At 45.5% G+C, this 21807-nt stretch overlaps 1 protein-coding gene across 3 annotated transcripts in view; it reads right to left on the reverse strand.

The window, feature by feature from the left end:
- Positions 1-21807, reverse strand: part of Tgfbr3 (transforming growth factor beta receptor 3) — a 173159-nt gene that overhangs the window by 1946 nt on the left and 149406 nt on the right. For all 3 annotated transcript variants that reach the window (XM_041642150.1, XM_041642148.1, XM_041642149.1), the window contains 2 exons: positions 15746-15799; positions 12759-12866 (listed from right to left, as the gene is read on the reverse strand). In XM_041642150.1, coding sequence (XP_041498084.1) covers positions 12759-12866; positions 15746-15799 — 162 coding nt within the window. The remainder of the gene's footprint in view (positions 1-12758; positions 12867-15745; positions 15800-21807) is intronic.

Below are 21807 nucleotides of genomic sequence, written 5' to 3' on the forward strand. Positions count from 1 at the left end.
TTGGTGAACCCCTTTTTGTACTAGGAATGGGACCTAGGTCTTTGCACATACTAGGCGAGAGCCAAATACCACTGAGCTATCCCCAACCTCTGCTTCAATGCCTTGTTTAAATCTGGGCCAGTGAAGTTAAGACTTTGCTCTACCTGCGGCACAAAAAGCTTTGTGTGCCCGGCATGAAACCTGCCTGAGAAGTAGGAACTGGGGTGGGGGCTGCTATGGGAAATCTCTTTGGGGCAAGAAGTTTAAGCTGACTGCAGGTGGGACTTACAGTGGCTGCCAGCAAGCAGCCTCCTTGCATGCTGAGGCTCTGTTGCATTCAATGCATCTATCTCCCAACACACCAGCAACAGCCTCCTTGCACATCGAAGCTCTATTGCATTCAATGCATCTATCTCCCAACACACCAACAAACAGACCCTTTGTACACTGCAGCTCTGTTGCATTCAATGCGCCTAACTCCCACACATTAAGCAGCCCTCTCGTCATTACACACTCCACCTCATTACAGCTCAGCCCATGCTTTGTGCCAAATGCACAACGCTCTGGGGAGTGAGGAAAGCTCAGGTCACACACATGGTTTGCATTTAACTGTGTAAGAGGCCCAGCGGTCTCTTCAGTTAAACCAGTCTCACACCAACTCCTCCCCCAAAAGAAAAAAACAAAAAAAAAACAACACAAAACTCTAGGAAGAGGAAAGTGATAGGAACTCTCAGCAACGGAACCAATGTCTCCAACCCCCACCAATGTGAGAAGCCCCCAGCAGGCAGGCCTGTTTGAGTTCTTTCCTGTCCTGCTGAAATGTACAGCTATCAGCCAGAGACAAGCAACCTCCCTTCAGCTTCCTAGAAACACCACCCAGCAGCAGCGAGAGCAGGCTCAGGCACTAGAGACCTGTCCTGCCAGTGCCTTCCTGGGGCCCCTCAAAAATCCCGGCCAGAAGAGCCATTCTGCAAAATGCACCAAGGGCTCGTGCCCCCGGCCAGGTTTCAGCTTCCTCTGACATCTGTTTTATGAACCACAGCCCCATGGATTCTGCATCCACCTCGGAGCACTTGAGGCTATTGTGTAAGCATTTGGTCCTTGCATTTCCTATAATTAATTTTCCTCCTGGTACTGGAGGGATGGAGGGAGAGGAAAGGGTGGATATTCCCAAGCGGCAGGTGGACTGCTTTAATGCTCTTCTTTCCTGGAGCATTTGGTATCTTCCCCAGCACTGGCCCTTCAAGTGTATGTAACCAACGGTGGGAAGCTTGCTTCGAGGGTAACAACACTTTGCCAAAAATTTACTTTCTCCAAAATGGGAAATTATTTCTAGAAAACAATCCAATCTTTTTTCTTTCTTTCTCCTCCCCTTCCCTTTCCCTACCTCTTTCTCCCTTCTGTGTTTTCCTTTTTCAGTGCTAGAATCTGAACCCAATGCCTTGTAAATGACAGGCACACGCTCCACCCAAGCTATAGTCCCATGTATTTCCAGCCCTTAACTGTTCTTGTGTACACACACACACACACACACACACACACACACACACACCTCCCCATTTAGATCAAGGGCACACTGGTCTAACAGGTCTTGCCATCCATTTGGGCTCTGCTGGCCTGGTCTGGTGAGCTTGGTCTCTAGCGGCTGAGGCAGGACATCTTTACTCATCTAGGGGCTTGTCCCATTTATGTCTTCCAGAACAGGACAAATGTTTGAAAATTCATGTCCAGGAAAATGTCAGCACTGTATCCTGCCCAGGAAGTCAGAATATCTGCTTCTTGGTATCTGTTTGTCAAATGTAATTTGTTGCTGTGTTGGTTTATTTTAATCAGTGCCCATTAAAAAGAGATCTTGTCAGCACTCAGAAGGCAGGGGCAGGTGGATCTCTGTGAGTTCGAGGCCGCTCTGGCCTACAGAGTGAGTTCCAGGATAGGCTCCAAAAGCTACAGAGAAGCTGTCTCAAAAACAAAACAAAACAAAACAACAGCAATAACAACAAAAAAAAAACAAAAGAGAGAGAGAGAGAGAGAATAAAAACAAATTTTGCAACTTTTAGAGTCTTGGAAATTCTTGCCTTGGTAATGAGAAAATGCTTTCCAAAGTAAAATCCCAAAGAGAGCTTAAAAGAGCCCTTATTCAAGACAGCAGAATCTGCCCTGAGGTGGGTGAGCCACACTAACCTGATATTATGCCAACTTTGGTTCAGCGCACAGTTTGTACGGGAAGAATCTGTCAGCGAACCTGTTAGTAAAGGCTGAAGACCCTCCCATGTCCTGAAGCAGCCTGGCTCTCTGGGCTAGAGGAATCTGTGAGTTCCAGGTTGAGTGGGAGACCCTTCTCAATATAGAAGGTCTAGAGAAACCAAGGAAGATGTGTAAGGTCAGCCTCTGGCACACGTGAGTGTGTGTGTGTATACATGTGCACACACACACTCACTCTCACACACTAACATTAATCTTAAGAAAAGGAAGAGAACCTTCCACAGATGAGCCCACCTGCCCTCCGGCTATTTTCACATGTAAAACCTAATATTTCTCAATATAACCAAGTTTTTTTTTTTTTCATCCTTCAGAAAATTAGGAAAAGCTTCCCCTGCCCTTTCTGGTGAGATGGGGGAGGAGCTGTAAGATTTCATCACAAAGAAGCCTAATGTGCCCACACTCCTGTTCCCACTGCCAGCACTGGGCCCAAGTGGTCCTTTGGCTTCCTGCCCCCCCCTCATCACACTATCTTTAAAGCATACCTTGGTGACAGGTACCGCTGGCACCCTGTGGAGGAGGTGGACCCTGTAGCTAAGCAGCTCAGTGAGACATAAGATGTTCTAGGGGGGCTTGTTCCTCACAGCACAAATTTAGCCATCAGAGCCTAGATGTTCAGTCTTTGTGCTTCTGAAATCTCAAGCACACAGGGGTGTGAAGGGAGAGCCAGGGAGGAGGAAGAGTGAGTAGGGAAAGGGGCATTTAGAGCCTGGAACAGTCTGGACCAGGGGTGGGGCAGGGTGAAGGGACACAAGATGAGAAAAGCAAGGATTAATCCGAGGCATTTCCTAGCCTGGGCTGGGACTAAGTGAGGCCAGTGATCTTCTAAAGAGGAGGAAGGTATATTTCCTAAAGGACAACGGCTTTTATTTCTGTAGCTCAGCATGGTATTGGCCAGATCTTCACAACTGGATTTTTTAAACACATGTATATGTGTGTCTGCATAAGGGTGTATGCATGTCCATGTGTGTTCGGGTGTGCAGAGGCCAGAAGATGAGGCTGGCTACCCTGAAGCTGGAATTACAGGCAGTAGTGAGCAGCCTGGCAATGTGGGTGCTGGGAGCCACACCAGGGTCTCCTTCAAGACTGAGCCTCTCTCCAGGACAGAGTGGAGTCCTCTGTTTCCAGGAAGACACAGGGAGAGAGGTGACTAACAAGGAAAGAAAGGTAGCAGGAATCTAGGTTATGGAGCCTAAAGAAGATCATGCAGGTGTCCAGGAGAGAACTGTGGGAGCAGGACCAGCTGTCCTCTATCCCCCTGCAGGTGAGGAAGTGAGGAAATGAAGTGTGTGTGTGTGTGGGGGGGGGTACTCATGAGACATAGAAAGAAGCTGCAGGTTATGGCGATTGGCTTGGCTGGGAGGGAAATTATGGGTCCTTGTTCTTGGGAGGTAGTTAAACAGGGATGGGGAGGTTTTCCTTCAGACCCATGTGTGGGTTGCAGTTTTCCACCAATTGGTTTTGCTCCTTTGTTCTGTTTTGTTATTTTCACATACTAGCTGAAACCAGTCATGGGCCTCGAAGGAAGGCGAACCTGGCTACCTTCAGCTTAGAGAGGATCAGTCACTTCTCATCTTTCCTGGAACCTGTTCCTTCCCACCGCAGAGGTGGGAGGTGGGGGTGGAAGTGTGGGGTGTGGGAGTGGGGGTGTAAGGAGTGGGGGGTAGGGAGTGGGGGTGTAAGGAGTGGGGGGTAGGGAGTGGGGTGTTAGCTGTTGACATGAGTTCTGATGAAAAGAAATAACTGCCACAGGCGGCAATTCAAGTCTTCCCAAATACTCTGCCTGTCATTCCCTGTCTTTATTCCTAGCTGTGGCCAACCTGCTACCAACCGCATTGTGGTTTCCTGCACCTTACGCTAACTTGCCTTTGTGATGAACAGAATGTACTCTGGGTCTGGCAATAAGGCTAAGAGAAGAGGGAGGGGTGGGAGAAGACAGGGAGACTAGCAGAGGGAGAGAGACACCTTTCTGAATCTTCCTGCCTCCCCCCAATTGCGGCTGCTATTACCCACTTACACAGTGCTGGGGATCAGATGTAAAGCTTCCTACCAATTGACTACATCCCCAGACCCCACCCCTATGTACTTTTATAAGGCCTAGTTCATTGTTAAAAAATTAGACTTAAAGCTCTCTAGTTAATTTTGCTGCCAGGCCTGTCATTTGAGCCAGGTATATTACTACCGTTTCCCCTGGTAGATGCGCGGTAGATGACTACTTCACGACGTTCCTAGAGGTGAGATGCTCAAACAAGAAACACCCATGAAAAGCCTTTCAAATACCAAAGCCCCATAAAAATGTCAGCTATTGCAGGCCGCTCCAAGGTGTAAGCAGAAAACAATGTACAGGCAGAAGGAACAGTGTGTTTCACAGAGCAAAATAAAATGCAGAGGCTTTAGCCCAGGACTGCCTGCTCCCATCCCTCAGGCCTATTGGGTCGTCACTGAACCCACCATGCGGACTAGGAACAGAAGCCAAGCACACACCTAAAAGCCCACTGAGTCGGGAGGCAGCTTCAGCTACGAGATTCTCTGCAGACGTCTGGAGTTTCAGCAAAGTCTTCCCTCCCCACTACCACAGAAAGGAGGTCACTAAGCTAGAGAAAGGCTTGAACAGGGTTGGAGGCAAGAGAGCCCCAGAAAGGTGAAGCTGGGTAGAGGCGAGCCTGCTGGCGCTGTGAAGACGGCAGGACCCTCTCTCGTCACAGAAAAGCCTCTCCCATTCTTTTCAAAATAGTCACCTTCCTGTCTGTCCCCGTACATCTCCCACCCACGATCCCCATCCCTGCTCTTCCTCCCCTGCTCCTGAAGCCACTCTTCTTCCTGCTGGGGAGACTTGCCTTTCTGAAAAACTCACTAAGCCTTCCTGTCCTGAGGCTTGGCCTCTCTCTGCTGGGATCTGGGCTTCCACCGGAACCACTGGTCACGGCCCGTTTGCTCTCCGTATGTGTGTAAGTTCTACAAGGGAGCTACGGCTCTGTTGGCCACCGGCATTACACCAAGGCCCAGGTCAACACTTGGCATTAACCAATAGCTAAGAGTTTCACTGCGTGAGTGACAGGATGAGCAGACTTGTAAACAAGCCAAACAGAGATCTGCATCACTAATCGGAGTATTAGTATATATTAAACACACAGTAATAAGCTTATTCACCAATTAGCAACACAAAGATGAAAGTGTTGGAGCCATATGTTCTTAGAGCTTATAATACAGAACAGGAAGAAGTAAGTAGACTGAAAATGTAGAGAACCACCAGTTGTCACAGCAGTGCTCTGGCCCATATATGTATGTGTGTGGGCATGCATGTGCGCATTTGTGTGTCCATGCATCTGTGTGTGTGCATGCGTGTGTGTGCATGCGTGCATGTTCATATATATATATATATATATATATATATATATATATATATATCTGCATTGAGGGCAAGACTTAGCAAAGAGGCAGATAAAGACAGTGTTTTGTAGGCACATGTAGACTTGTACCCCTCCTTAAATCTCACCAGGATAACAGGAAGAAAGAGAGGGGGCTCTTAAAAAGAAGAATCCCAGAAACCAAGACGACAGCAATAAAACACGGGGAGATGCTGAAGAGCTGGGGGACTTGGAGCTGATCACAGAGCCCAAACCTAGGCCATTAGTGGCAAAGACTGAGAAACAGTTCATTCACACCACAGAGGCTTCAAAAGCCCAGACAATGGAGACATGGAACATGGAAGGAAGGGAAGCTGCTCAAGGCCTATACACAGTACAGTAGACCGAGCTGCTGTACGGGAAGCAATATGGCTCCCCTGAGTTCCCCCTGCTCCCCTGCTAGGCTGGATTCTCTAAAGGGGGTGACAGTGAGGGTACCGGAAATGCCCAACCCCGGACACAGCTGAGAGCAAGGCATCACACCTGGAGGGAGGAGCTGAGTGGACATCCATATGCTTCGGGGCCCGCTGACTCCAGTGCCCAGCCTCCCCAACCTCATGGCTACGACAGCAGAGTGGCCTTGGCCCCCGAGCCACAGCTCACAGGTTTATTTCCCCCAGAACACAGTACGTTTTTGATTATCCACATTCGGGAGAAGTGTCAGCACCGTGCCCTGCCCAGGAAGTTTGAGTGCCTCTTTTCCTGTGTTGCTATGTCAGCACTTTTTATTATTAACACCCATTTGGGTTTCAAAACTGCGAGACCTATACCCTGAGGTGGGAAACGGGAAGGCCTGCTTCATGGAAAACCTGATGAGTTCAGAGGAAAGATGCAGGGAGGTGACATTGGGGCTCGTCCATAAAACAGCCCTCCCAACACGCTCGAAGGAAGTGCCTTTGACAGCACCTCATTCTTCAGGACTCCTGGATGATTGTCAGATAGATAATGCAGGCACGAGGGAAGGACAGAACTTCAAAAAAACAAAACAAAGGAAACTCAAAGTTCTCGGAATTTTAAAAATTTCCAGACAGTATGATAGGTTAACTGAAAGAGAGATGAGGAAGGGTAGGGGACTATAGAGGTTCATCTCTCCAATAAAATGTAAAAATATGTAATGAGAGAAGACGAAAACAGGGGCAAGGAAAGGAAGAGGAAAGGATGAGCAAGTGAGCCAGGTAAGGGGACACATGCCTGTCACCGTAGTGCTCAGGAGTCTGAGGCAGGAGGACAGCACCTTTGAGGCCACAGTGAGCTCAAGGCCAACCTATTGTGCACTGTTATTTCCTACATCAATGCCCTCCTCCCTCAAAAAAAAAAGCAAGAAAGAAGAAAGGAAGGGATGGAGAGGAGGAAGACTAGAATGAAAGGCAGACATTCCCATTCCCAGGCCAAAAGCCCAATTAATTCCCAGCTCAAACTGTGGAAACATATCTAAATCAGGACAGTGTTATAAAGATGATTCCAGAAAGGCAAGTCAGATCACACAGAGAATAAGAAATCCAAAGCTCAATGGCCTCAAACCCCTCAGCAGCAATCTTTATAGAGCTAGAAGAAAATGAGGAGCACTTTCAAAATTCTAAAGGGATTGTTTATAATCTAATAGTCTCCACCATGTTCATCTATCAAGGGTTTCTATAAAATGAAGATATCTCAGAATCACGTCATAAAGGAAATATGCATTTCCCATGACCTCTTAGGCCAAGAAGAAGGAAGGTTTAGGATATATGGCATAAGACATTAGCTAGGCCCAACTGACTTAAAAATTGTTTTATTTTTAAGAGGGGTGGGCAGAGTGAGCACATGTGTATGTAAATAGCTGTGGGATACGGGTGCTGGGCACCCAACCCAGGTTCCCTGAAGGAACGGCCAGGACGCTTGAATGCTGAGCAGTCTCCAGCTATCTTCCTGTGGAGGAAGGTGAATGGCATGCCCAGATGTGTTAAGAGGTCATAACAGCTGGCAGTCAGTAGACGAATGGATGATAAATGTCTAGAAAACTAAACTAACAGGGGATGGATAGACGTAGGCAGGGGATGCTACTGATCCCTGGGAAAACTGAAACACAGGCGAAAGAACACACAACAGAACTGTCACTAAATGGCTAAATCGTGGTTAGCGTGTGCGTGGTCATAACGACACACAGTGAATATGGATCTAACCAGACTTCAGTATGAATCTACCACAGGGTGAAAGGGGAAATGGATGATAATTGGGGCATCTGGGGAAAGTGGAAATAAACCCTCACTTTCTGAGTAGGATGTTGACAGAGAAGATCCCAAACCAAAAGGGGCAGTCAAATAACATGGTCTACTTGCTATTTAGAGATACCAGTTAGTATCCCAAAGAATCAGACAAGAATGGAAATAAATGTTACTCCAGAGGGTGAGACAAAGAGTGAGGTAGTGAGGGTCTGGTCTTGCAGCAAGCTTTGCACAACTCTTTCTGGTGTCACACTCTACACGTACTATCTCCATGAGGCTAACACGGGTTTCTACAGAGCAAAGGTAAGAGCTGTTGTCCTCTAGAAAACAACAGATGTAAGCACACCTCTGACTTTGGGACCCATGGCACCAGAGGTGAGACATCTTGGAGTAGAGCTATGCCTGTCTCCAGCCATGTTCTCCTCTCGTCCTTCATGCCTAAACACGAGAAGGCTTTAAGACAGAACTGATGGAGCCCAAAAGAGCTATCTCGCTGTGCCTGGAGCTGCTATATGACAGTGGGAGCCCTGCCTTTCTCTTTTAGACCAAAATGATTTCAGGAACATAAGGAGTCACAGTTCAAATCTGTGACTTGGTTTGTGCTGTGGAAAACAGAAGCTTAGAGGGGAGTCGTCCAAACGAAGCGTTGTTCTGGACACAGAGGTAGACGCAGCCCGAGCCCCCACATAGACCATATAAGGTCTGAGTTCCACAGTGGAGCTTCTTGTGGAAACTGAACAGGGCTGAGTCAGTGTTTGGATTTGCCCATCTTTGCTTGCTCGCTGCGCCATCCTGACCATCCCTGTTTATCTAAACTCGCTGCTGGCTGACCCACGTCAGAAATTTACTAGGTTCTGAACTGAGCCCTCTTTGTGTTTGAGTAACACTAAGATTAATTACGAGCCGTACATAAAATGCACTTGGGGCCACAACTTTGACTTAAAAGTACTTTCGGAGTGGAATCATAAGCAGTATCAGCGGAGTTTTAAGTTCCAAGGACAGTGTCTATAGGACTTTTAGTTTCTGGGCTGGCATAAACAGAAATAAACATAAACTGTTTGCTGGAAGGGCTTTTGTTTGTCTTAAATCTATGTGCAAACTTTATTTTGTATTAACAATACTTGAAGCTCCCCTCTGAGGCTTTTGTTTGGATGGGAGGGGGCGAGGAACAACCACTTCCAAGTTCAATGAGGGGAAGCAGGACACAATACAATCAAGCTCTGCTCTCTGTTTATTGGCTTGAGGCTTGGCTATGGACACATATGGAATTGCCAGAGGGGTCTCAGTGTGGGATGCTTCCATAGCGAGTACCATTTGCTAGCCCTTCGCTACGCCTGGGCCCGGCTTCCTAGCCCAAGATGGACCATGTGGGTTTCAGGATCAGCTCTGAGACCTGAGTCAGTCAGTGGCTGAACAGACATACAGAAAACATCTGTGTGTGACCAGCCCCACATAAAATCCTCAGGACTACAGCCTTCTTGGAGTACTTCCAAGTTCATTCCCAGTAGACAAACACAGGGTGCCAAGTACCCCAGAACCTCCCTGTGCAGGAGGTTGGAAAAAGTTGCGAAGAGCTATTAGCTTGAGACCTAAACACGTCAGTACCGCTGTGATAATAGCATTGGCTCCAAATTCTCCTCTACCAAAAGCTGTCTCTTTAGGGTTTTGTTTTCTTTCTTTCTGAACTTTTACATGGAGGAAAAGTCTTCAAATGATTCAGAGGCATTTATATAGTGCCCAGAACCATCCCACTCAGGGCTTCATTTTCCCTGACATGAAGCACACTGCACTGTAAGGTTGCTGGCTGGGAACAACAAATTTTGAGGACTCAATGCTCAGTTATTAAACACGAAGCTTCTGTCACTAGCTGGCTTTGGAGTTAGCCTGGCCAGACACCGAGGGCTTGCTTCTCTGTGTTCCATAACCTAAAACACCTTCGTCCAGGGCTATGGCATTTGAAGTGAAATTGCTGATGGAAAGAGTCAGAAATTTTAACATAAGAGCTCTGTCATGTATTTTTCTCAACAGTTTGAGACTTTGTCTAGCAACCAACAGAAAACAGGGGCTGAGGAGATAGTGCAGGGGATAAGCACCTGCTGCCCAAGTATGGGGGCTGGGGTTCAGGACCTCCAGAACTCACGTGAAACCCAGGTCAGGTTAGTGGCTAATTGTAATCTTAGCACTTGGGAAGCAAAGAGAGGATCAGTGGGGTAAGGTGGTTAGCTAGGCCAGCAATGTTGGCACCTCTGAATTCAATGAAGGACCATGCCTCAGTACATAAAGTGAATGATGGGGAACCACCATATGTGTGCGTGCACACACCTGCACACACACTCACACCCACGAGGACATTCATACACACATGCACAGACATGAAGAAAATTGAAAGGTATGGTGACACCTGAGGCTCCCTCTAGTTGTTCCCTTCCCTTCCGATAGTCTTTCTTTTGGTGAAGCTAGCGGAATGACTCCAGCTGAGGAAAAGGCTACAGGAGTCAGTGGGTCCATTTGCCTCAGAACCCTCAATCTAGCCGGTTTACCCAGGGTCACAGCACAAACTCCAAATCCCCAAACAAACACGACTTTAACATGTCTCCACATACAAGCCCTCCCTTCCTAACTATAGAAAGCTATCAAAGAGCACCAGGAGAAAGTGGAGGGTCAGTCTCCTTCCCCACCAAGCAAGTGAATCCTTGCCAGGCCTGTGTTCGGTGTTGGCTTCTGAACAGGTTCAACCTTGGGGCTGGCTGGTGGGAACATCAAAATCGAGAGGTGGGGATGGGAGGGCATAGCTTTAAAATTTGTGTCTCACTTTTCAGGCTTTTTACAAATAATAAAAATATATTTTGAAATCCTAACTTTGTAAACATAGGAGAAACTTGTTTATCAAAGATGTCACGAGTTAGAGGCCAGGGGACCGTGGTTTAGGGCCACTGACGGGGACGCTGGTGGGCCTTGTTCAGTGCCCTGGCAGCTGTGGTAATGAGCGACTGGCTTCTCTCGTCGCATCCTGGGTATCGCTCAGATGATTCCAATATTTTTTTCTTTGGAGGGATGTTTTCTAATTAGTCCCATACAAGCTTTCTTTAAATCCTATGACAACACTGCTTTATTAGAAGCTGAATATCACCAACACTGTAACTGTGACTAACATAGGATAAACTGTAACCAACATAGGATAAACTGTAACTAACATAGGATAAACTGTAACCAACATAGGATAAACTGTAACTGTAACCAACACAGGATAAACTGTAACTGTAACTAACACAGGATAAACTGTAACTGTAACTAACATAGGATAAACTGTAACTGTAACTAACACAGGATAAACTGTAACTAACTAACATAGGATAAACTGTAACTGCAACTAACACAGGACAAACTGCAACTGTAACCAACACAGGATAAACTGTAACTGTAACTAACACAGGATAAACTGCAACTGTAACTAACACAGGGTAAACTGTAACCAACACAGGATAAACTGTAACTGCAACTAATACAGGATAAACTGCAATTATAACTAACACAGGACAAACTGTAACTGTAACTAACACAGGATAAACTGTAACTAACATAGGACAAACTGTAACTGTAACTAACACAGGATAAACTGTAACTGTAACCAACACAGGATAAACTGTAACCAACATAGGACAAACTGTAACTGTAACTAACACAGGATAAACTGTAACTGTAACTAATACAGGATAAACTGTAACTGTAACTAACACAGGATAAACCGCAACCAACATAGGACAAACTGTAACTGTAACTAGCAGAGGATAAACTGTAACTGTAACTAATACAGGATAAACTGTAACTGTAACTAACACAGGATAAACTGTAACTAACATAGAACAAACTGTAACTGTAACTAGCAGAGGATAAACTGTAACCGTAACTAACACAGGATAAACTGTAACTAACACAGGACAAACTGCAACTGTAACTAACATAGGATAAACTGTAACTGTAACTAACATAGGATAAACTGTAACTAATACAGGATAAACTGCAACTAGCATAGGACAAACTGTAACTGTAACTAACACAGGATAAACTGTAACTGTAACTAATACAGGATAAACTGTAACTGTAACTAACACAGGATAAACTGTAACTAACATAGGACAAACTGCAACTGTAACTAACACAGGATAAACTGTAACTGTAACTAACACAGGATAAACTGCAACTGTAACTAACACAGGATAAACTGTAACTGTAACTAATACAGGATAAACTGTAACTGTAACTAACATAGGATAAACTGTAACTTGCACAAACTAACATAGTATAAACTGTAACTAACACAGGATAAACTGTAACTAACATAGGACAAACTGTAACTGTAACTAACACAGGATAAACTGTAACTGTAACTAACACAGGATAAACTGCAACTGTAACTAACACAGGATAAACTGTAACTGTAACTAATACAGGATAAACTGTAACTGTAACTAACATAGGATAAACTGTAACTCGCACAAACTAACATAGTATAAACTGTAACTAACGTAGGATAAACTGTAACTCGCACAAACTAACATAGTATAAACTGTAACGAACATAGGATAAACTGTAACTGTAACTAACACAGGATAAACTGTAACTGTAACTAACATAGGATAAACTGTAACTCGCACAAACTAACATAGTATAAACTGTAACTAACATAGGATAAACTGTAACTAGCATAGAATAACCATCCTTTTTCTAAGCATCATTTGGGACAAGTTATATTTTACACGACCTAACTTATACCAAATATATAAATATAAGAATAGTGAAAGTGAATGTTCTTTCTTTTGCTTACTATTTTATCCATCCCTAAAATTGTGTATGTCTGTTATGTGGTGGGTGCCCAGATACGGGCCAGCTGAGAGAAAGCAGTCACACTCACCTGTGTGGGAATAGATGTACCACAAGGCCCCCGTCAGGAGTGCTCCAATAACAAAGGCAGCAAACGCAATGCCCATTACGGTTAGTGTGTCCAGACCATGGAAAATCTCTAAAAGGAGAACACCAGAAACACATATTCTGTATAAGTCAGTCTTACACACTTCCATTTTATTCTCGCTACAAGCATGGCCATAAGCCTAGGTGCTGATAGAAATTCAGACACTGTGGTAAGGGTCCACTGAACTCTACAGTTTGTTACTTGCAAATTTGCTGACAAAGGAAAAGATGGATCACTTGGGTTTTTAACTATCCGGTTAGCAATTTATTCTGAGTAAAGACTTTTTAAATAAATGTTTTTAAATAAAAAATTTAGGTTTATCTTACTTTATTTGTATGATTTTTTGCTTGGATGCAGGTATGTGTACCATATGGGTGCCTGTTGGATCTCCTATCCTAGATTGGGGGTTACAAATGGCTATAAGCCATCTTGTCAGTGCTGGGAATTGAACCTGGGTCCTCTGCAAGGGTGACAAGTGCTCTCAATCGCTGCGGAATTTCTCCAGCTCCCCAAAAAGTCATTTTTAAAAATGAGACATAAATTTTGTGATACTTTCTATCTGTGGTCTCATTGTCCTGGTCTGAGAAGGTCACTTGAAAATTCACAGGCTAAGATTCTTTATTTGTTTATTTATTTTTGGTTTTTCGAGACAGGGTTTCTCTGTAGCTTTGGAGCCTGTCCTGGAACTAGCTCTTGTAGACCAGGCTGGCCTCAAACTCACAAAGATCCGCCAGCCTCTGCCTCCCGAGTGCTGGGATTAAAGGCGTGCGCCACCACCGCCCGGCTACAGGCTAAGATTCTTAAGAAGGTCAAGTAACAGGTGTGGTGGAGTTTGCCCTTAATCCCAGTACTGGGAGGCAGGGGTAAGTAGATTAATATGAGTTCAAGGCCAGCCTGGTCTGTACAGTGAGTTCCTGGTCAACTAAAGCTACAGAGTGAGATCCTGTCTCAGGGGGTGGGAGAGGGGGGTGGGCGTGAACTTCATTATCAAAACCAGGCTCATTGTTTCTTAGTTCACCAAGCACCTCCGAGCAATCGTGACCCACACACTACACAGGCCTTAGCATCCTCTGCAGTACTTCTGTGAACACTTACAGAGTACGAAAGATGAAAGGGAGTGAGAAAAAAGGAAGAGAACAGAATACATTACTCTTGTGCATCAGAACACTGCCCTGGCTTCACAGTAAGCCCCCGTCTTAACCCTGAAGAGCTGCCTCATTTTAAACAACCTGCTTTTGTCGCACTCCAACTCCCATCTTTCCATGAAGAGAATTACTTCTCAGTGGGGTTGCCATGCCAGTTTTACGGTCAGTAAAATATATAAAAGAACTGATTGTTCCTCTACTTGGTGGAGATTTTTTTACATTTGCAATTGATTTCAGTTCACAGAAATCTGAGATTTCCTCCCACTGAGGAAGAACCGCCTTTGATTTAAGACTAGCTTGTAAGGAAGTGTTTGGTAAACTAAAAATCTGTTTATCTATGCATAAATTGGAGGTACAAGCTCTCTCCATGATCTAAACATAGCTTCTTCTCTCTACCCCATTCAGAAGCAAGACTAGCTGGTCATTCTAGAAGTGAAATCGCTTTGTTTTCCAACTCACGTGACACAAAAGAGTCAATTATATGCTCATGTGAGCCTAGGCCAGCCAGGCACTCCAGAGGTCTCTCTGTTAGGTAACTCCCTATGCGAGGAGTCAAGAAGGACCTTGCTCCTCCAGCTATGTCTGCTGGTGTGTTCATTACCTTCTGGGAAACTGAGGGTGGTTCCACCCACCACAGGTAGGAGTAACACAGAGAGAGCTATTACAACAGATGAGCAGTCCTGGGCAGGAGCTGGGAACCTGGGAGAGCTGGTGGAAGTCAGAACGACAGACCAGCCATCAGCCCCCAAGCATAAACTAGTCCATGGGACAGATGCAAAAAGGCAATGTGCCTTCTTATGCCTATGAATGCAAGGAGAGATTGATGGTAACTTTCTTTTTAGTAAAAACATCCTGAAATTCCAAAGGTAGAGATGTCATTTATGAAAATCAGCCCAATGAGTATAAAAGAACGTGTCTACACCATGTCTGTTACTGAGTGTGTGGTGCTCCTGTTTCATAATCTCCTGGAAATAAGTCACTTAGGACATTCGTGGGGCTTTGTAGAAAAGCATTAAAAAGAACGACTTGTATCCAGCACTGGGAAAGTAGAGGCAGGTGGATCTCTGAGATTGAGGCCAGCCTGGTCTACAGAGTGAGTTCCAGGACAGCCAGGTCGATACAGAGAAACCCTGTCTCAAAAAAGAAAACAAAACAAAAAAGAAAGAAGAAAGAAAGAAGGATGTTGTGTACATCTTGGGGTCAGCCCTGGACACCAGCCCCAGGAAGCAACACAGATTCTCTTCACAGGGACACAAGAACAAAAAGAACTCTGGGTGGGCCTGGCTTCACTGCCAACGATAACTCATGCAAATATATTCAAAATGATAGTGACCTACATGATGCCCAACGTTCTGTACCAATGATACTGAATTCTCATTCTCTTCCTTACCCTCTCCGGCTCTTCCCACCTTAAGTGTGCGGTGCTGTTTCCTTAGCACCATCTCTCTGAGCAAGGAATCACCCTGAAGCTTGAAGCAAACTCTTCCAGCACAAGAGGAAAAAGCATGAAAACAATTAACTTGATAGTGTGAAGTTGTAGCCTTCACACTCAGGCTGCCTGCGCTAGTGGGTCAACAAGTCAGGATTTTAACGTGGCCAAGGCAGAGACCACAGAACAAGGAGGACAGACAGGGTGAAGGGCAGAGGGAGGGGGAAAAGTGAGAAAAGGAAAGAGGGAAGGAGGCAGAGCTGCCTTATCAGTTCAGCTTGGCAAGGTTTCCACCACCAACACATTCTTAGAAAAGCCCAGAGGCATTGTTTGGAAACAGTTGCTTAAAGACTTACGTGGAGGGGGAGGAACTGGACCGGACTCCTTAGTTTTAGTGTCTGGAACGTTTTCTGAAACAAAAGCATAAGTCACAATGCACTGCATTTACGCAAGGGATCATCAGACTCTCAGCAGAAGGGCATTTTCCTAAGTGTTAATAAATACGTGTGTGTGTGTGAGAGAGCGTGTGTGTACGTGTACTACTAGAGAACAGAAGAGAGTGCTGGATCCCTGGAGCTGGAGTGGTTGTGAGCCACCTGACTTGGGTGCTGGGACTCTGGAAGAGCAGGTAGCCACTCTTACCTGCTGAGCCTTCTCTCTAGCCCAAGCTAATAAACACTTCCTGAAACCACCGCTAAAGTTCCTCTTAATGTATCAAAGGCACCTCTCAGAAATTCCAGGCATTGTATTCTGCTAGGGACCAATTACAGAGGCTCTGCCATTTGAAGTTGAAGGCAAGCAGCTCGATTTAAAGACTTCGGATCTGACAGAGTGTGCATGTATTCATTCATCTTTCTAGTTACTGTTCAATACCTCCAAACACCAGGCTTCTCCAATACGTTCACAAAACTGTTCCCCCCTTGAAATATTTTTTTAAGAATTGACAGCTTTTTGCCGGGCATAGTAGCACAAGTCTAAATCCTAGCTCTTGGGAGGCAGAGGCAGACAGATCTCTGTGAGTTCGAGGCCGAGTCTGGTCTGGTCTACATAGTGACCAGGGTCTCAGGACAGCCAGAGCCACACAGTGAGACCCTGTTGGGGAAAATCTGTGGCTTTCGTAACATCATTTCTTATCTCCTTAACCACAGGGTTTAGTTCTGCTCTGGCATTACCAGACCCTCCCTCTTCCCATCAAACTCCAAATGTTCTCTCCTGCACAACTCCCCCAAAGGGAATTCTCCAGAGTCCTGCTAGTGACTAACTACCCTTTGTGTACAGAGAAAAACAAATCCAGTCAGTTTAGCATGAAACACAGCTTCTCCCCTCCCTCCCCCTTCCCAGGTCCTTCACTCATGGATGCTGGTGGCTCCTCCCTATTTAATGTCCTACTGGCTCCTTTCAGTCCCCAGTTTCGTCACACTTTCTAAGCCAATTTCTGTTTCGCTGGCCCTGGTTCTATCCTTCAGGGCTGACCTCTCCCATATTCTCACTCCACCCCTTTTCAGCTACACAGGTCACGCTCTGACACGCTGGCTGGCGTGGCAAGGCCTGTAGAGGGTCCCAACATTTTCCTTGCACTGCCTTTAGGGGAAGCCTCAGAGAATCAGACTTCCAGGAATGCTTGGTGAAGGTGATGCTGACACCCTTAATAAGACGACCAGAACACCTTGTGCTTAGATGCTTCCTGGTCTTAGAACGCCACAAGACCAAGGTTTTCAGTGATGTTAAATCTGGTCCTTTGAGGCCGTCAGAAAGAGAATTTGCAGTTCCTGTTTTACAAACGAGTGGCCTGAGATTCTGATGTCCTGTGACCAGTTCAAGATCACAGCTGGGAAACATCAGTGAAAGGCTGAACCAGGATTTCTGACTCTGGCTTCATGGGTTACAGGTGGGAGGGAGGGTGGGGGGGTGTGCCCTGTCCTTAGCTGGAGAAACTCTGATTTAGTAACTGCTTGTGCCCAGTGCTTGCTGCTCTCCTCAGTGTGAGGAGCTTAAACCAGGGTGAGGACACTCTGGCCTGAGACGGGAAATTGTAATTTGAAATGATTTATTTAAGAAAGCAAAAGAAGAATATTGCAGGAGGTGAAAATTACATGAAATTCAAGTTTGTCCCAAAAGCAGTATTCCGTGGTCGTGCACAGCACACATGATCTACAGCCATTTTCCTGCCGCAGCAATAGAACCAGACACTTGAGACGGGGCTGGACAGTCCCCAAACCAAATACTTTATCTATCCAGTTTTTTTTATAGAGAAAGAGTGAAGAGGCCCTGGCTCAGATACCACCTTTCTCTTTGGAGTTCAAAGTGGTATGTCCTAAGTGCCTCTCGGCTTTAACTTCATCATCATTCATAAAGAAGGACACACTTAGTCTTTGGATTCATAGCAAAACAAAAAAGAACTTGTGGGATTTAGAACAAAATAATGCAAGTTGGTCTTTACAAAAATAAATAATAAGGTTGACAGTGTGAATGGAGACGGGAATTCTTGGGGTTAACCATCACAATCTGGCCAGGTCCGGTTCTGAGGAGGTAACCAGCTACTGTATGGATCCCTGAATCTGAGTGTCACGGTGGCCCTTTGAGGAGACATTCAAGTTATACGTCAATACAATCACTAAGAAAATTAAAGTGTCTTAAAAAATTAATCCAGGAGCCAGGCACAGTCTATGATCCTACATCCCAGTCCCTGGGAGGTGGATGCAGGATGGCTATGGGTTCGAGGGCAGCTTGGACACACAGTGGCCTCAGGCCTGTTTGACCCACTCGATGAGAACCTGCTTGTGACAGTTTGGCTTGAAGGTTGTCTCACTGAGGGACTGTTGAGATTGGATTGGGTGGTCTGTTGGGGGGCTGTCTTAAGTTAGCTGGCTTAGGTTCAGCCCAGTGTGGGAGGCACTATTCCCAGAACAAGGGCCCTACGTTTGCATAATGGAGCAATGGAGTTGAGTATAGGCAAGCAAGCAAGCAGGTACACATCCACTTCTCTCTGCTCTTGATGGCGGGTGTGGTGTGACCAGATGTTTGAAGTTCCTGCTTCGAGTTCTTCCCAGTGACAGACTAAATTGGGAGAGAAGCTAAATAGACCCCTCCTCTTCTACGTGGGTGGTTTTGTTTGGATATTTTATTACAGCCCCAGAAGTGAAGCTAGAACACAGTCTTAAGGAAAAATGATACAATTTAGTATGCAGAACTCAACAGTCAAAAACTAACTATATAAGATACATTTTCTAGGGGCTAGAGAGGTGGTTCCGTGGTTAAGAACATTGGCTGTTCTTCTACAATAGCTGGGTTCCCAGCACCCACATGGTGGCTCACAATTATCTATAACTTTAGTTTCAGGGGTTCTGATTCTCTCTTCTGGTCTCTGAGCACACCAGAAAGGCAAGCGGTGCACAGATAAATGTGAAGGCAAAATGCCTGCACACATAAAATAATAAAATGCATGTTTCTAGAGATGCATTTCCTGGCTGGGGATGTAGCCTAGTTGGTAGGGTGCTTGCCTAAAATGCCCTTTCCTGGGTGTCATCTTAATGGCAGCAATAATAACACTAGCACTGACATTTGTAAATTTGGACAATACTCTAAAGTAGACAAAAAGTCTCCGTCTCTTATCTCATACCCCTAGGAACTCTCTGAAGTGTGAGCATCTGACCACAAATCCACCTACTTTCAAGAAGTAACGGTTTGGCTCACTGAACTAAGTGCGAAGGCATTTGAAGGTCTCAGCAGCGTGCATCAGCAAGAAGTATACACACACTTCTGGCAAGAGCTCCAACCAGCCTTCCACCTGCGGTTACGCTGTGTCACTCAGAATCCCCACGTGGTTTGAAAAGAAGGATTCTCCCAGAGGGAGGACCTCACATGTAAGAATTTAGGTTTTATGGCAAGGTCTTTGTGATGGATGGTACTGTTTAAAAATGGACTTATGCTGTGATCTAATACTCCCCTCACCCCAAATAGGGCCCTCCCAGAGAGCTAAGCAGAAACAGCCCTGCCTTCTTTCCTTCCGTCAAGTCTTGTCGTGACCATCCGTTTAGAGACAAGCCCCACCCGCAAAGCTGAGGCTCCAGGATTCACCAACTAACATTTCTTGTTCCCCAGTTCCCCATAACTCTGACTATAGCAAAAAATAGCTTCATCTCTTCCATCGCCCTACAACTGAACCCGCCTGCCGAAAGGAAGGGAACAGCCGTATTTACTTAGGGAAAGGATTGTTAGAAAGGAATCCTAGATATTGCTGTAAAGAGAATTTTAACGGTGGATCTCTCTCTGCAGAAAGAATACACTATAATCAACATTCTGGATCAAATCTTCTCATATAGTCTGAACAAATTTTGGTTTACCTCTAGAACCCAAACCTCCCTCCCCAGATTGTCAGAACTAGCTCTCGCCAACCGGCGTGTCTGGGGTAGGTTATGCATGAGTAACTGACCACAGCCTTTGGCCTCCCGTTTTAATTCAGTTCTTGTAAACACTGCAGGGCTGAGAAGGCCCACAAAGAAATAGGGTGGGGGTTGGGGGAGTGATGACTTTGGGCGGCTACTCAAGAGTGGTTTTTTTCCCCCTAACCTTGCTCGGCTGATTCTGGTTCTTGCTCTGGGCTCTTTTCAGTATTTATGGCAGGCTTTGCATTGGCCTCTTAACTTCTCTGCCACTAGACAGTGGTCCTCACCCAGGGACAGGGCAGGAGGCTCTTTGGAAATATGGAGGTTTCTAGAAATGAAGGATGATGCTAATTCTACAGGGCGCCCACATCAGAGTTATCCAGCCCTAGGTGGGTGCTATTCAGAGTGAGAAACATTGTACTACAAAGTCCCTACTTAGGGACTCAGAAAACCTGTTTTTGGAATTAACAACCCAGAGTATCATTTCATGTTCTCTTGCTGGTTTTCTCCCAGAAGCACACTTGCCCTGCTCTCAGAGTGGTAATCCTAAACAATCCTAAACCCTGGAGCCCTCCCTCAACAGAGTCTCCCTATATAGCCCTGGCTGGCCTTGAACTCACAGAGATCTGGCTTCTTCAGCCTCCCAAGTGCTGGGATTAAAGGTGTGTGCCACCACGCCCAGCCTTCTCAAGATCTTTTGGTGCTTCTTAGATTTCAGAGAGGTATCTCCTGGATTATTGATGGATGGAACTGTTTGGTTTCCTTCCACACAAATGGGCCACAGGAAGTGGCCAAACAAGATTCACCATGAATATGTAGTTGCTAAAACCGGATAATGTGTTCCTGGAGGGTTCGTTCTAATTTTACATACATTTAAAATCTTCTTAATAACAGCTTTTCAAAACTGTGAAGCAGCTGGACCGATGAGAGTTCTATCCCCTGCTCCCTCAGGAACCGAGACCTCGCTCGGCCAGCATTTCCAGTCTTTCCCTCATCTCTGCTTTAACCTGAGGACAAACTCTTTTTTTAAGAGTATTTTTGGTTCTGGAAAATCCAAATGTGTTCCAAAATGTCACGCCTCTTTTAGATTAATTTCCAACTGACATTTGAAACAGATTCCCAATACCTTTCTCTCCTAGAAGAACCCCAGTCTGACCAAGAGGAAAGGAAGAAATCCACATTTACTGAGTGCTCATGATAGGTAGGTGCTTTTATTTTCAAGTGTGGAGAAAATCCAGAATTCCTGAAGTTTAACTTGCTAGGAATTAAAAGCTGAGTATAAATCATGGCAAAGCCGGGAAAGCTGCCAAAGCGCTGAAGCATCTCAGAGACGATGGCAGGGTGGCACTGCCTCAGCTATTCTAATTGTTTTGCCATAAGCCATAATATGCATCAGCTGTTTGTTTTCTGCTTTTGTGTGTGCTCAAGTCATAAAGTCACAGAATGTCTGAGTCTGCACTTTTAAACACACCCTAATATTTTAACCCTGTCAAGAAATGTGTTTTCTTTCTTTTTTTTTAATCTTTCACCTGACTTTCAGTTCATATTCTTTGGATTACTTGACTGCTGTCTTGATAACAGTGGCCATGGGAGGAGGAGGCATATGGGGGTTTGCAAAAGGTGTAAAATCAAAGGAATGGATTCGCATCCTGGTCTGCCATATGTAGGTGTGTGGCCATGCTTGTTAAAGCATCCTCTCCGCAAAGCCTCTGTGAGAGCTAAACTCGATAACACCCTAAGCACTCAGGACAGGGCCTTGAGCAAAAGAAACGCTTCGTGAATGTTGGATCCTCATCACCATCGCTAACACCTCAACAGTCCGGCATCTTCATCTATTGTGAAGCGTAAAGGAGCCCGATGATCAGCCAAGGCTGATTCTAAAGGACTCAGAGACCAAAGGTTCCACTAAGAATGGTAGCCTATTAAAAGAACCTAGAATTATTCATGTAGCTTTGATGGCCACTTTCCCTGCCCACAGAGGAGGAAACACTGTCTGAAGATGTCATCATTATTGGTAGTGGTAGTTGCTACTC

This window comes from Microtus oregoni, unplaced genomic scaffold (genome assembly GCF_018167655.1).
Source record: "Microtus oregoni isolate MIOR12 unplaced genomic scaffold, Mior012 000072F_ref0000427, whole genome shotgun sequence".
NCBI classification, from domain to species: domain Eukaryota; kingdom Metazoa; phylum Chordata; class Mammalia; order Rodentia; family Cricetidae; genus Microtus; species Microtus oregoni.